Source organism: Eschrichtius robustus, chromosome 5 (assembly GCF_028021215.1).
Source record: "Eschrichtius robustus isolate mEscRob2 chromosome 5, mEscRob2.pri, whole genome shotgun sequence".
Taxonomy (NCBI): Eukaryota; Metazoa; Chordata; class Mammalia; order Artiodactyla; family Eschrichtiidae; genus Eschrichtius; species Eschrichtius robustus.
Genome location: NC_090828.1, coordinates 14020219 through 14035149, shown reverse-complemented (window position 1 = coordinate 14035149; position 14931 = coordinate 14020219). Strand labels below are relative to the sequence as shown.

The 14931-nt window shown below is 40.3% G+C and overlaps 1 protein-coding gene across 2 annotated transcripts in view; it reads right to left on the bottom strand.

Moving 5' to 3' along the window:
* CUL3 (cullin 3) overlaps positions 1 to 7411 on the bottom strand; it is a 97673-nt gene extending 90262 nt beyond the window's left edge. The window contains exon 1 of one of the 2 annotated variants that reach the window (XM_068544339.1): positions 6928 to 7411. In XM_068544339.1, the coding sequence (XP_068400440.1) occupies positions 6928 to 6993 (66 nt within the window). In that variant the 5' untranslated portion in view covers positions 6994 to 7411. The remainder of the gene's footprint in view (positions 1 to 6927) is intronic. The other variant, XM_068544338.1, reaches the window with a different exon arrangement.
* Positions 7412 to 14931: the final 7520 nt, after the last annotated feature.

The following is a 14931-nucleotide window of genomic DNA, read 5'->3' as shown; positions in this document are numbered from 1 at the left end:
ACAATAAATATACTTTAGAATGAATAAATGAATGACTCTGTCCACATGCATTGGATAAAGTTACAATTTAAGCTAGAGAGAATGTATGTGAATAAGGTATTGAAGTCTTCAGTGACTGAGGGAGCATGTGTACGAAGTTAGGAGATGGTCACAAGAAGCACTCAAAAGAATAGTTCACAAGGGCCCAAGACACAAGAGGATCATAGATGTGGCAATAAATGGCATCTGGGCCCAGTGATTCAAGGATTATAAGGAAAAAAGACACCTCAATTCAGGAATATAAGCCTGCATCCTCAGGGCAAAGGTAAATTTCAGATGAAAAGAATTCACAGAACAGGCTGATGATACAGGGCAGTCAACCTGCAACGGATGTAGGGGATCACCATGTATAGTCAACAGGCTGGGAGGAAGGTGTCATGGTGGAAGGAATAAAATGTAGAGTACAGCTAGTAAACAGAAAAGACTAGGCCAGAGATTAAGTCTTCTGACACGCCAATCCAAGGTTACTGCCAGTATATACTACCTTTACTTTCAAGTCATTACAGTTTTAGGAGATTAGGCTGACTAACCTCTAAGGGAAGTGCCACATGATCTTTAATGACCTACAAATTAAGACTTCACTTACAGCTGAAAAGAGTTCAAACATTCTGGAATACTACCTGCATCGACTTACCTAAGTAATGAATTTCTATGGTTTGTCTTAAAGGACTAGTTTCTCATTTAATCGATCATTCACTAAGCACCCACACTGTGTCTAACACTATGCTAAGTACTTCCAGGTTCAAAAGGGTGTCTGGTATAAGCTTTGGGCGGGGACCACAGCCCAGTTCATGAGTGAAACAAAAAAGAGGGTGGAAGGAAATAAAAACAAAATGTATTTTTAGATAAACACTTAATGTACATATTAGAATGTACACACCAAATGAGTGTTTACTCCTTCAATAAAGTTACCCCAGAAAGATTACATACTTGCTCTGATGATTATGTGATAATCACTATTGGATCTTCTCTTTTGAATCTACCCCTCACCCAAGAGCCGGTGGCATTCTTTCGAAGCACCCCAGTGGTACCAAACCTATATCCTTTGACACTGAGTTCTTAATGTGGTTCACAGATTGATTCTGTAAGCTTTTCAAAATGGAAGTTCTAAAAATGTAAGCACCAAAAAATGGCGGCATCACTAAAATAACTGTACACTAAATAAAATTACTTGCAAAAATAACATTCAATTTTAATATATAAATTGTGGCATAATCATGGCTAAATGTTGGTATAACAATAGTTAATTGCGTGCTAGGTCCTGTTCTAACAGCCCTGTAAGATAGGTCTTATAAATATTCTAATTTTACAGAGGAGAAAACTGAGGCTAGAAGTGTTAAGTAACTTGTTAAAGATAACACAACTAGAAAGAGGTGGAGCCGACACTCAAACTCTGACAGTCCAGAGCCCACCCTCTTAACTATTATGCTCTCAGTCTCTTTACTTTTTAGTCATACCTCTAAAACATATGTTGAATGCTCTATGTAAAACTAAATGAAAATTCCCTACAGACTATCCGTAGTTTTACTCTTACAAGTAGGCAAAGAAATGCAAAATAAAGCATTAAAGTACTATTTTTTTCACCTATAAAATTAAAGATAAGTTAGCTAAGACATGGTAGATGTTACTGGTATGTTACTGATACAAGTAACAAGTAACAAGATGTTACTGATACAAGCTTGAGAGATGTAATTAATTCTTAAAGCATTCACTTTAGAGCCAGACTGCCTAGGTTAGAAAGAACCCTAGTTCTGCCACTTACAAGCAAAGTGATCTTAAGCAAACTACTTAACCTCTGAAGGCCTCTCAGGTAAAAAAGATGATAATAATAGTATTCTATAGAGTTGTGCAAATGAAATTAGTTTACACATGCAAAGTGTATGGCATATGATAAGCATTCAGTGAGTGGCACTATTATTACTCCTACCTTTCTGGAGGTCCATTTGGTAATATGTATCAATTATGTCGAGCCCAGTAATTCCATATCATGGATGGGCTCAAATACTTATGTGAATAAATAGTCACAGTTGCATTCTTTATAATAGAGAAAATACGAATTCACTGGAATCAATCAAAATACCTGTCAGTAGGGAAATGGATAAGCCAAGGTGCTGGAGAGTATTACCCAGTCATTCAAAATCATGTTTTCAATATATTTAACATGGAAATAAATGTACAGTAAGATACTATATTTTTTAAAACACAGCATATGAAAAGGTCATACCTCAATTTTACTGTGTGCTTACACATTTATGAAAGATTAAAAGGAAACACATCAAAATGTTAATATGGCTTATTTCCAAGTGGTAGGGTTACAGGTGATATTTATTTCCTTACTTATAAGTTTAGATATTTATTAAGTTTTCTATCATGAACAGGCATCACTTTTCTAATTAGAAAAGCTACTAAAATGAATTCATAGCTTTGGGAGACTACTGAATAGTCTTCACAATAGAAAGACACTAACTGTACTTCATGTTTTATCTCAGTGATTTCTTACTAGTAGCACTTTTACTTTTTTACTGACTTCACAATGGACAAACAAGAACTATTTTCAAAGTTCCATTATTTAAAACTACAAATTGTCCAATAACTTTTATAAAAATCTAACAAAACTGTTAACACCCAGATACTCTTGAATAAAGATAACAGCAAAAAATTCTCTCTAAGGTCTCCCAATTTATAACACAAAGGGAAGACATACTACTTTTTCTAGTCTTAATTATATACTCTTGTTGAAATAGAGAAATGCTATTATTACTTAGCTACATTTAATGAATGAATGATGTACAAATGACACTTTATTTTGTTTGAAAGAACTGACTTTGTGACTAGTGTATTATTTAAAAGGCCAAATTCTCACATTATATTCTATACTACTAAAATTGTTTCAAATTCAGTAACTTTAGTACTAATAATTTGGCAGTAATAATTTTCTTGGCTCCTGTGAACTTTCTAGGGAGATAATGCAAAATAGACACTTTTACAGATAACTACTTTATCTTTTTATTTTTAAACTTCTAAAGCCTGAGAGGTACTAACAGCTACAACACAGCTGACTGTCCTAAAACCATTAAATAGAACAAAATCAGTCTAAGTGAACGCAACACTTCAATGAATGTTATATCTTACTCCATAACATCTCTGTAACAAAATACTAGAGAATGAAAAACAAACTTAGAGTTAATTCCCCACCCTGTGATTTCCAAAACTATTATTCAGCCTTTCTCTATGCACAGTCCAGCTAGTTCTAGGCAACAACTACTTTCCCTAAGTGAGAAACTTATTTTGAAGATCAAAGCTGTTCCCCCATATCTAGCAAATATCACTATAGCCAGGAAAAAAAAAAAACATTAACTGTCCCCATTTGTCGTTAAATTCTTGTGCTCTTAAGTATTTATCACAAACGATCTCAAAATTCATCTCTTTCTAATCTCAGTCATTTTGCGGGTTCCATCTAACAATAACTTCTACATCAGTAACTGTTCACGCCACACAGGTGGTGCTCTGTGAAGCTCATCTAGAACAATGGAGTGGACATCACAACCAGAGATTCATTATCATGATTTAGCATGCTTCTATGAACCAATAACTGAAACCATTTCCAGATCACACTCTAAGGACAATCACTTTCATAACACGTCTCCTAAACTCTGAAGGCTCAGCCAAGAAGGCAAATCAGAGGAGAGACCAGTATTTCCATTCAACCATATCCCCTCCAAACCAATCAAGCTTTTCAAGCCCATGTGGACAAACAGTGGACAGTACAGATGGTGAGTAATAGCTTTTCAAAGATAAGGACAAAAGGTTCACCTGACAGCAACTAATCCTACATAGTGGAATAAAAGCTCAGGAGTGAGACACATGGCAACAGCAAGGAAAGAGGACCAGGAACTTCTGGGGGCAGCATTCTTTGGTCCAAATCCATATCGTTTCCAGAAGCTTCCCAACTACAGACTTCTTCCTTAAAAAAGTTTTGTGGCCCTTGCTGTTACTTTGGGTACCAAAAAACCCCAAAAGATGTGAAATGGTATGTATTTTGTCCACTGCAGGAAAGTTTACAAACTGGAATAAATATTTCCTCCATCACCAATCTGTAAGTACAGAAAGCTCTTCATTGTTTCCCACCTTAAAGAGAACCAATTTCTCAGAAACTGATTTTACTGATGGGACTATAGCTGGAGTAGGTTTACACATTTACAAAATATCCTGTACCTTCACTTACTATTTTGCAATGAAAACAAAACAATCCCGAAACATATTTTTATACTTTTTACACATCAATTTTATAAAACACACTCTGAAAAGAGCACTTGAGGCTTTCGGTTACACTGCAATTTCCCTTAGAGTAACTGTCTATCTCAAATGGTAATGTAAAATACAATAGTTTTACGTATGCACACATGAGTACACATAAACACACTATTTTCTTTATGGAATAATATGCATTTACTACTTCTGACTAGCAATCCATGCAGACTATAGTTCTGTAAAAGACTGCTAACCTGGAAGGAAAAAAAAATTCTGAAGGTCTAGAAGCACTGTTACCAAATTAATCAGTGAAATACCACACCACTGAGGTATGTATCCATCCTTAACGAAGGTTCAAAGAACTATGACTTTAAAATTTATACATTAAAAAATATAATGGTTCTTTTCAGTAGGAACTACTTATGAGTGATGTGAACACTCATGAAATAAAAAAAAATCTTAATGCTTTTAAAAACTAGCAGATATTAAGTACTGAATACCAAACACTAGCCACTTACAAACTTCATTTAAGGATTTTAGAAAAACTTAGAGGGCAACAAGTTATAGACAGAAAGGGTCTAAAGTAGCTCATGACCATAATGCTGCTTAAAAAAAAATCAGTTTCAGTAGTATGTGGTAACCTGTCACATACTATTATACTCTTCAGCTAAAGGAATAATGAAATTCTCTCCCACCACTTCCTCCCAACAATACAAGATCCAGAAAGGAGGGATACTGGTCTTTCAAGCTATACCGATATATCCCAAGACCCTAGGACAGTGCCTGGCACACAGTCCTCAGTAATATTTGTTGAATGAATGAAGGAATGGAAGAACAGGTAGGAACAGGCAAAACCAAGAGATCAACGAGTTGACTACATATAAAGGTACAACTGGTTAATCAGAATATCCACAGAAGTAAGCTGATGTCAGATGTGAATTACTCCACATTTTAGTAATAATCTGAATTAGAAAAACTCAGACTTCAAGAATAGCTAGTTTTTCTTAAAAAATTCTTGTATTAAACTATTTAAAATTCTGAGTAATTCTAGATTCTGCTAAAAATATTCAGAACTGGTTTAGCAGGAGAACTAACATTACTCACAAATTCATAAACCCAGTTCACTGTTTCATTATGAGTAAAAACGTGCACATGAAGCTCATTAGTTCTCTTCTGTCAACATTTCTCACTTTCTTTGTACTTTCTCACGATTACTTAGGGAAAAAAACTTCAAAAATATAAAATCCCTTTAATGAGCATCAAAACATTTAATTCTCCTGAGTACATCCTACCTTTATTTACATAAAGCCTTTAGACTCTTCACATTGATATTAATATTTATATTACAACTTCAGAGTTCTGCATAAAGTGTATTTCCTTCTTCTAAATTTTAAGAATTCAGAGAGGTCCTCAAGTTCTCTGGGTCGCTTTCTTACTCAACTAGGACAATTATATTAATAAGTCTTCCCTCTAAAGTGCAAACTACACTTTAGAAAAAGTATGCTTCATGAAGTGAATACAAACCCTCTTTTCCCTCCTCGCATCATATACTGTGTTTGTGATTCTAAGAAAGGAAACCCAAGATCTTTCTCTAGTTTTACTGTTTTAAAATCTTCTGTTCCATTGCTAGTTTGTCTACCTTGACATATACCTGTTACTGTAGCAACGTGAGCAAGTATGTCCAGTTCCTCTGTTCCAACAGTACACTTTAATTGTTTGCCATTGGCTATCTGAATCAGATATGACATCCAAAGTTATACCCTATATACTAAACACTGCAAGAGTATGACTCAACGTAATGCTAAAAAAGAAAGTTTCTACACAGACTACGTTTGCTGTCCCTAAGAGTAAAGCAACTCAGGGTGGTGACTACTCATTCTTTTGGGATTCCATGGCTCAGAAATGGAGAACCAATCGTCCAATTTGTTTTCTCTTATTTCCCCTTGATTGGCAAGGCAATTCCTGCACAAGAGAGTTTGTAAAGTGCTTTGGAAGCCTGTGGATAAAAGACGCTGTAAACACACAGGACGTTGTTGGTATATTACTATGGAGCATTACGTGAAACCACTGTCACTGCGTGGGGGGCAGGTGGATGGCACAGCCCTTCCTGAGGAGGGGAAGAGAGGGAGAGGACAGTCCCCTTCATCGTTGGGCTGGCCATCTTTTAGGCTGGGTGATTTTTTTCCACCGCAGCGAAACCCCCACGTGAAAAGTTACACACACGCCCCATACAAGGAGGACTTCGACAGTCCCCATCCCTGCAGGGCTGGGAGTCCCGGGAACCGAGCGGGAGCGGAGTACTAGGGGTTGGGCCTACACCCCAGGAGCGTGGGGAGGTTCTGGGACCAGCGAAGGGGCCCCGGCCGCACCCGACGCCCGCAGGGCGACCGGAGGCGCAGCTCCGGGGCGGGGGAGCGGCGCCAGACTCGGGCAACGGGCGCGGGGAACGGCCCGGGAGGGCGGCCGCGCCGGGGCCCCGCGCCGCCCCGTTGCCGGGAAGGCTCGCGCCCCGCGGCCGGCGGCGTGGGGGAGGGGAGGCCGGGCCTGCGGCCTGTTGGGGGAGTTCAGCCCGGGCCTCGCGTGCGGCTCTCGGCCGGGCCCCCAACCCGGGGTTCCAGGCGCCGAGAAAAGACTCACCGGAAAGGCCCGGATCCGCATCTTGGTGTCCTTCCGGCTGCCCGTGCCTTTGCTCAGATTCGACATGGTGCTCGTCCCCTCCCCGGCGGTTGCTTCGGGTCGCACTCCGAGGCGCCGGTGTCACATTTAAGGCGGGCGGGCGGGCAGGCGAGGGGCGACGCTGGGGGCGGCGGCGCGGCCCCCGGGCTGGGCTGGGGAGCTGGCCGGCCCCTGGGCGGCCGCGGCGGTGGCGGCGGCGGCTCGGGTTTGCCTGGGGTGCTGCGCTGGCGCGGCGGCTCCACGGGATGCCCCTCACGCCCGGCTCAGCTCCCTTTATCGCGCTCCTCCGCGATGGCGGCGGCGGCGGCGACGGACAAACATCTCACTGCGCAGGCCGAACGTCCTCCTCCTCCTCCTTCTCCTCCTCCGCCTCAGCGAGACGAGATCCGGCCCAGAGGGTGGAGGGGGGAGGAGGGAGGGAAGAGAGCCGGAGAGTGGAGAGATTGGGAGGAGGGGGGTGGGAGGACGAGAAGGGGAAGCGAGCGGCCGCTGCGGGGGACGCTCAGATCTCGCGAGAAGAGGGCGAGTGCTCTGTCCCGAGTGGGGCGGGGCGAAGCCTGGGAGCGGGAGGGGGCAACGGGAGGGGAGGAGGGGAACCGGTAGTTGGGGAGGTGGCAGGGGCCAGAGGGGCGGGGAGGTAGGAAAGGGGCGGGACTGAGGCGGGAGGTGTAAGCTGACTTTTTGAAAGGGGATCGTTGGAGACCGGATCTTGGGCGAGGTGGCTGCTGATTGGTGGAGCGCGGCGCGGGGGGGCGGGGTCCTGTTCACGTGGACGGAGTGGGCGGGGGAAGTTCGGAGAGCCGGAGCGGTAGGACTGTAGTAGGCTGGGTCTGGCTCTGCTGCGCTGGGCTGGCCGGGGTGGGCTGAGCTAGGGCGGAAGGCTAGTAGTCTCGGGGTGGAGCGTGGGGTGCTAGGTGGATAACCACGTCCTAGAACTGGTTCCTGTGTTTTTCTAGGGCATGTGGACTAGGGATGGGTACTTGACCAGATGCCAGAAAGTTGAAAGAAGAGTTTGTGTAGGAGTTACCTGCAGTGTCAGAAATTCGGTTCCTGTATGCCTAACAAAGTATTCAGATCGGATGTGCACACCCCAGCTGTCAGGATTGAGGGGTGGAAATCCACAAAATTTCCTTAAACTGCATAAGCTCTAGATTCACTGATATTTTCTGAAGGACCCAGAACTTATTAGTGTTAAGATCTCTTTTTCGTTGCCATTGAGATAACTCCCTTAACGCAGTGCAGTATTTTGGTAAATGGTGTTAAGTAGAAGATAGGATGATTCGAAACCTATCCTTAACCTGCCAAATCATTTTTACCATTACAAGAGTATGATAGACTTTGAAAGCCAAAATTTTTGTCTTTGATTCCAGTTTGCGGATAACTTGGGAAAAAAAATTTTTGGCATTGTGGTCAAAAAGTCTAGTTTTGCTTTTCATTTATTATGGATTATACTTACTAATTTACCTCTTTGCCCAAATGATGTTATATTTGGATTTCTGACTCTGCAGAGGAATATGTGAGTTCCCACTAAAGTTTGTGATCTCATTTTAAATAAGACCCTACTGTTGGGATGGGCATCTACATTTGGAAGCTAGGGTAGTAATACTTTTTAAATTTATTTTTTAAAGCCTTTTTAAAAATATCTGGAGTGTAATACTTTTGTAGCATTTGGAAACTGGGTTTTTTATACTTTTTTTTAAAATAAGTGGACTGAAATATACCTTTTGATTTGTTCGCTATAAGGTTGAATTTTCCCTAAATTAACTTAATCCTGATAGCTAGATTTACCAGTGTTGTGCTTTCACCCCCTACTTGGTTGAAATGCCCCATTAGAAACATCATATTTTCTTGTTTTGTTTTCTGGTATTTGCTAATAGAGCAGAGCTTAAGAAACAAGGATGTTGCTTGAAGCAGTATCTGTGTAAATACTGAAGCTAAAAATAGGTCAAGAATTTTGTTGATAAGGTAAGATTGGGAGGATTCTGATTTAAATATAAAATACTGTGAGTCTTGGATAGGAGTTTATAATCTGTATGCTGACTGAAACTCCATTTCTATAATAATTAGACTATATTAACAACCAATGTTTTTGTATTGGTTGTAGTGTCACATGGCTCAGTTTCTTTGTAATTTAAGAATATATGGGGCCATCGCTACCATTTTACTGGCTGTATTTTCTGTCTTTTGGGGCAAGGACTGGACTGTGTCTAGAGTTCCTCATCTGTAAGATGGGGATAAAAATAATATTTTCTCCTTGGGCTACTATGAAATTTAGATGATTAGCACCATTTTTAAAAGGCCTGAGAGCAGTACTCAACACCGACTCAAAACTTGTTGGCTGTTATTATCCTGGGTAATTAAGGCCCAGGTTACACTATCTTCCTTTATTCAATATGTAGGTTTCTTTAAAAATGCTGTATACTTTTATAAAATGAATCTTATTTGGATTTCACAAACCAATAAAGTATTTTTCAAAAAGCTGGGGAACCAATTTAGGGTTGGCAACTTCATTTTGGCAAGTTTAAGAGCATTAAAAAGGAATAACTAACTGGAAGTAGAGACTACCTTCATTATCTTTGTGTTGTTGTTGTTGTTAAGTATTTTAACCACAGAAATGGAGGAAGGTCAATTTGTGAATAGAGGACAGTTCTTTAGAACAATACACTGAGCTGATTTTTCTCCTTTCAGCGTGAACCTGAGAAAACACCATGGGCCAGCATTTAGGAATACCCTGCATTAAGTCATATTCCCATGTAATTGTGAAGCATATAATCACCTTTTAATTAATTTGTTTTGTGAACCCAGATTTTCATATTTTGGTTTTGCTTAAGCAAAATTTAGCTGCATTTAAAAGAATCACTTTCAACTGTCTTCCTCTAGGCTTTTAACCACAAAGACCCAGAAAAACTCTTCAAAATGAATTTGTCTGCCACTGCCATAAAAACAAAAATCTACTGCTCATTTACTTTTTCATTTAATTATTCATTTATTTAAGAAACATTTATTTAATGGTTGCTATATGTCAGGCACTAAGGTGAATAAGACAGATGAGACCTGCAATCACAGAACATGTAGTTCTTCCTCCCCACCGCCGCAAAAAAAAAAAAAAAAATTTGGAAACCACAGACCCAGGTTGGATTTGGCAATAACTTTTTATATACTGCAGTACAGAAATCAGAGCTTTTCCTTTCTAGGAAATCAGCATCCTCACAATGTCTATGAAATACTCTCTAAAGCAGCAGTAGACCATTCTTCTAGTCCAGTAGTATTCCCTGACTTGCAAATAGCAAATGAACTTTCAGGATATTTCTTTTTCTGCCACCTGCCACCTGCCACCTGATCTAGCAGAGAAAGCAGCTCTGGACTAGGAACTCACTAGATGTTACATGCCTGCCAGTTGGTATTCCTACTTACGCTGACCGTGTCCTGACACAGGAGAACAGTGGCCCATTTCCATTTATTCGCATGGAGCACGTGCAGTCAGAGAAGTCAGGAGGCTGAGTGGACCAGCCTCTTTTCTACATCCCAGTTTAGAAATGGGCAGTACAGACTGTGAGAAGCCAGTGAAAGGCAATAGCTTCTTCTTGGCCATGAACTTCTAGGTATCCAGGATACCAAGCCACATTAATCACTGTATCGTACCTGGTGATTTGATTGTGCAGATATTGGTTATTAAAACTGCCGACAGCCTCCCAATTCATTTAGAAAGATCTGTTCAATGGCTTTGAACAACAAAGACTGTTAGGGAAAGATGCATGTTTTTGAAATTGGAAGAGGAAGATTTATAGATATTATCACTTCCTTGAAAAGAAGGGCTAGATCTACTTTCTTCCTTGTCTCCACCAGGCAACTAGCAAGTACTGTAGGCCATTAAATTTGTACATATTTAGAGCAGTAGCATTCATATTTGCTTTATAAGATGACATATTATAGGTGTATTTGATTGAGAACATAACCACAGACAATTACATATATAAAAACTGTAGATCTTTTCTACTTTGTTCTTACTATTTTTCTATATGTACGTCATCAAGACAAGAAGTTTATAAGACCTATGAGCATATACGACAAGTTACATCTTGAATTAAAGAAAATCTTAAATGCCCATTGTATCATAAAAACCCATCTCAATTTTTTATCACATTGTCATGCTAAACAAAAGCATCTCACTGGCAGCTCTGGAAACCTTCAAGTTGGCCTGGACAGTATTCTGTTTACTCCACATTTATCCAATAAATTAATATTTTGGAAATAAAAATATCTATATATACAACCAACAAACCTAATTTACCAGAATACATATTCTCAATTAAAAATTATAAGCATTGCATTCACGTAATTTTATTTTGAAGAAAAATGATTTCCTCTTACTGATATCAGTAACTATATCAAGAAACCTCTGGGGGACAATTATGAATATGTATTGCTTTCATTCGTGACAAGTAAAGCATATGTTGAAATTTATAACTCATCAGCTCTGTCTTTGTGAAGTAAGTTAATTTTGGAGATGAGATAAAGCATGGTTCCAGAGAGCTATAAAAGTAGTCTAAATTTTATGCTAGATTTAGTAATTGTGTGAATTATAAATACAACAGTCAACAAATATAATAAAATAGTATTATCTTTAAACTTCTTCAATAAGCTGTTTGTCTTTAGTTCACAGTAAACCTGTATTCTTTATTCTTACATCTTCAACTAGTAAAAATCAAAATCTGAATAAAGCAAAGGAGTGATGGTAGAGATGAAGAATAACCTTTAAGAGACTAACAGATTAAAAAAAAAATGTTGGGGCCAGTTTCTAGCCCCAAGTTGATATAATCAATTAATTCCTAGCAATAAGTTGATTTGAAGTTATTGGTATCTGAATATTCTAGTTCTTGAGTGGCTGGTTATTGGGCAGAAGACCCATTGAATGGGTCGTTCTAAGAAAGGGACAACATGGCATCTTGTTAAGATGAAACCAGCATCTTTATACCTAACCCAGTTTAAAACCTTATAAATATTTTTCATTTATAAGACCTTTAGATATGGTACTTCTCTGCTACTGGAATCCTTGTTGAGAAGTGCCTGTCTTTGCATGAACCTTCGTCTTTTGGGAAAAGTTACTTCAGATGCTTGGATTGGATTGTTAAGGCAGTCTCACATTATTTTATTATTTTTTACAGCTATGTTTGTCCTCGTTTTGGGGGTGGTGCTTCCTATTAGCATCCTGGTTTCTTGTTTTAAAGGATTCACCCATTGGGTGTGGTCTTGGTGGGTAGTGGTGTCCATTCCTATCACAATAGCCAGAGGGGCCTGAGTCCCCCATCTCCACTCCCCAGCTCAGCCTGGGGATGTATGGTGTAGACTCAGGCAAGCGGACCTTCTCCTCGAAACTCTTGAGTAGGTGGCTGAAGGACACAGGGACAGTTGGTGGGCATGGGGGCAGTGGCAGTGGGTGGCCTCAGCTCCTCCCACTGAATGACTTTAGCTGTCATTCCTGCTCTTCAGCTTTCCAGAGGTCCCTGAGTTCCTGCTTGTTCTCCAACCCTGGTCCTCCCATCTTCCTTCGTTTCTGTGCTTCCTAAAATGCCTTCCCTAAATTCCATTTTTGCTTAAAATGGTCAAAGTTTGTTTCCTCTGTGTATCAGAGAGGGTCCTGGCAGGAAACAGATGGCTCACTCAAACAGGGAAATTGAGGGGACTTTAATTCAGGGACTATTTACAGAAGTGTGGGTAGAGTTAGGGAGTGACCAAGGGATGATGAAACATCTCAAGACTAGCAACAGCAGGGAGCCTTACACCACTTCTAGGCTAGAAGGGCTATGAGGTGAAGTGCCGCCAGAACCTGGAGAGAGAATTCTCTCTGTAGCTGTGGAACAGGGCTGCCTGACAAGCTGAGACCTCAGGAGAGGACCCAAGCTCCTGGCTCAATAGGGAGGCAGCCAGGAGACAAAATACCCCAGCCTCACTCTTCTCCTTCCCTTGGACTTCTGGCTGGTGCCTCCCATTGGATGAAGCTACCTGGAAGCCAGAAGGCAAGGAAGCCCATTGGTGGAGCCCATAAGGGTCAGCCTTTCAGAACACAGAGCAGAATGAAGAAGGGTAGAGAATAGATCTGGAGAGGGAACAGGGAATATCTGTGTAGAGTGCTTGCGAATGAGACTTGGCTGATAAAACTAAAATATACATATACATTCCTTTTTTAAAGCCCCCTTATATAGTTGTAACGTCTGTACACTGTAAGGAGGTGCCTTGCTGAGAAGGTCAATGGAGGCTGATATCCAAGGCAGGTACCCTTGCAAGGGCTGTCATTACCTGAAGGATGGAGCACGTGTTTCCTTGATCAGAGATGCCAACTGCCCTCTAAACTGTGCCGCTAGGGGGCTGGACTTCACTGGGTGGTGGGCAGGGCCCTTTGGTCTTTTCTAATTTGCATTAAAACTATCATACAGACCAGCAGTGGCTGTGCGTCGCCCATGCACTAATATTTTAAACTATGAAATAATATAGCATCTAGTTAAGCATGCCAACTCTGGAATCAGACTACCTGGATTCTCATCTGAGTTCTGCAGTGTATCAAACAATGTGCCATTTACTCTCATCAGTGAAATTAGGTTAATAATAATGCTGACTTCACAAGGCTAGTGTGAGGATTAGATGAAAGAGTAGAGATAAAGCATTTAGCACAACACCTGGCATGCAGTTTGAACTCCAAGAACATGAACAATTGTTTTATGGTTAATTTCCAATACCGTTTTTTGACTTCCATTCCTGCAGCCACCACAACATCCTGTGGGCTTCATCTCTTCCCCGATGCCCAGTCCCATCACCCCTTACACGGTGGCCTCCCTGTCATCTGTATCTGATACCTATACTTCCATCGTCGTCTCGATCACATCACTTTCCAGTCAGCATTCATTTTCCCTGCAACGTTCGCTTCTCTAGGCTTACATCCTAGCCATCTGTTATCTGTGGAGGTTGCTCCCAAGTTATCTAGCCTTCCAGGGAGACTTAGGAGCAGCAAGCCTCCTAAAAAAGACTGAAAAAGAAGAAACAGTGATGGGAACTCTGCTTTGATTTTCAAGCCGCATCAAAATCTTCAACAGCCTTTAAATTGTCAGGATATCCTCTCTGTAGTTTAAGATTTGGTTGTACCACAATTCTAGGATTAAAACTTTAAATCTATGATGCTTGCTTTAAGGTTCCACAATGGACTTTAGAAAATAAGCATGCAAAGCAATGTAACCCGACTGTCCCTTCCCATGATCTGTCTTAGGCTGTGTTCTTTCTTTCCAAAACATACAAAGTATAAACTTTGGATATGTAAATTACATGTGGTGCAATTCATTATCATTTGCACTTCTGCTTTCCTCTCCCCACTGCCATGTCACCTTTGTCATGCACAAGAGGGCAGCAAGGCTGGACCTTACATCATTACAACAACTGAAAAATTAGGAGTCTCATGTCAGTGTTAAGTACATGGCAAATTAAATTCATCCTTAAGATTTTGATTGAAAGCATGATGCTATATCATCTAAAGTATTTTTTATATCTATTGATTAAGGAGGCAGGTCTTTCCATAATTGTGTCCAGACTTTTAGGAGTAAAAGAAATGGTCCACGTGGCTCTAGTTTGATCAACTCATTCACCATCAGTTTTTGGTGAATTTACACATCTACAATCTAATCTTATACTAACCAGTGTGGTAACAAGTGACCATGGGTAGGGATGGAGAAGGATTACAAATGAATTGATTATAAGCAATATCACTTTTAAAAACAAGCCAGCAGACTCTCCTTTACATAAATACCTGGCATATGGTCTTAACTCAAAGAATATTAGCAGTTATCAAATGGTTATATCAAAGCAATAGAACAATTAAGGTTGTCCATAAAAATAGTATTTTTATGAATCAGCTAAATTAAGTTCTGTTGCAAGTAACAGAAAACCCAACTCAAATTGGCATACGCAACAATCAAATCT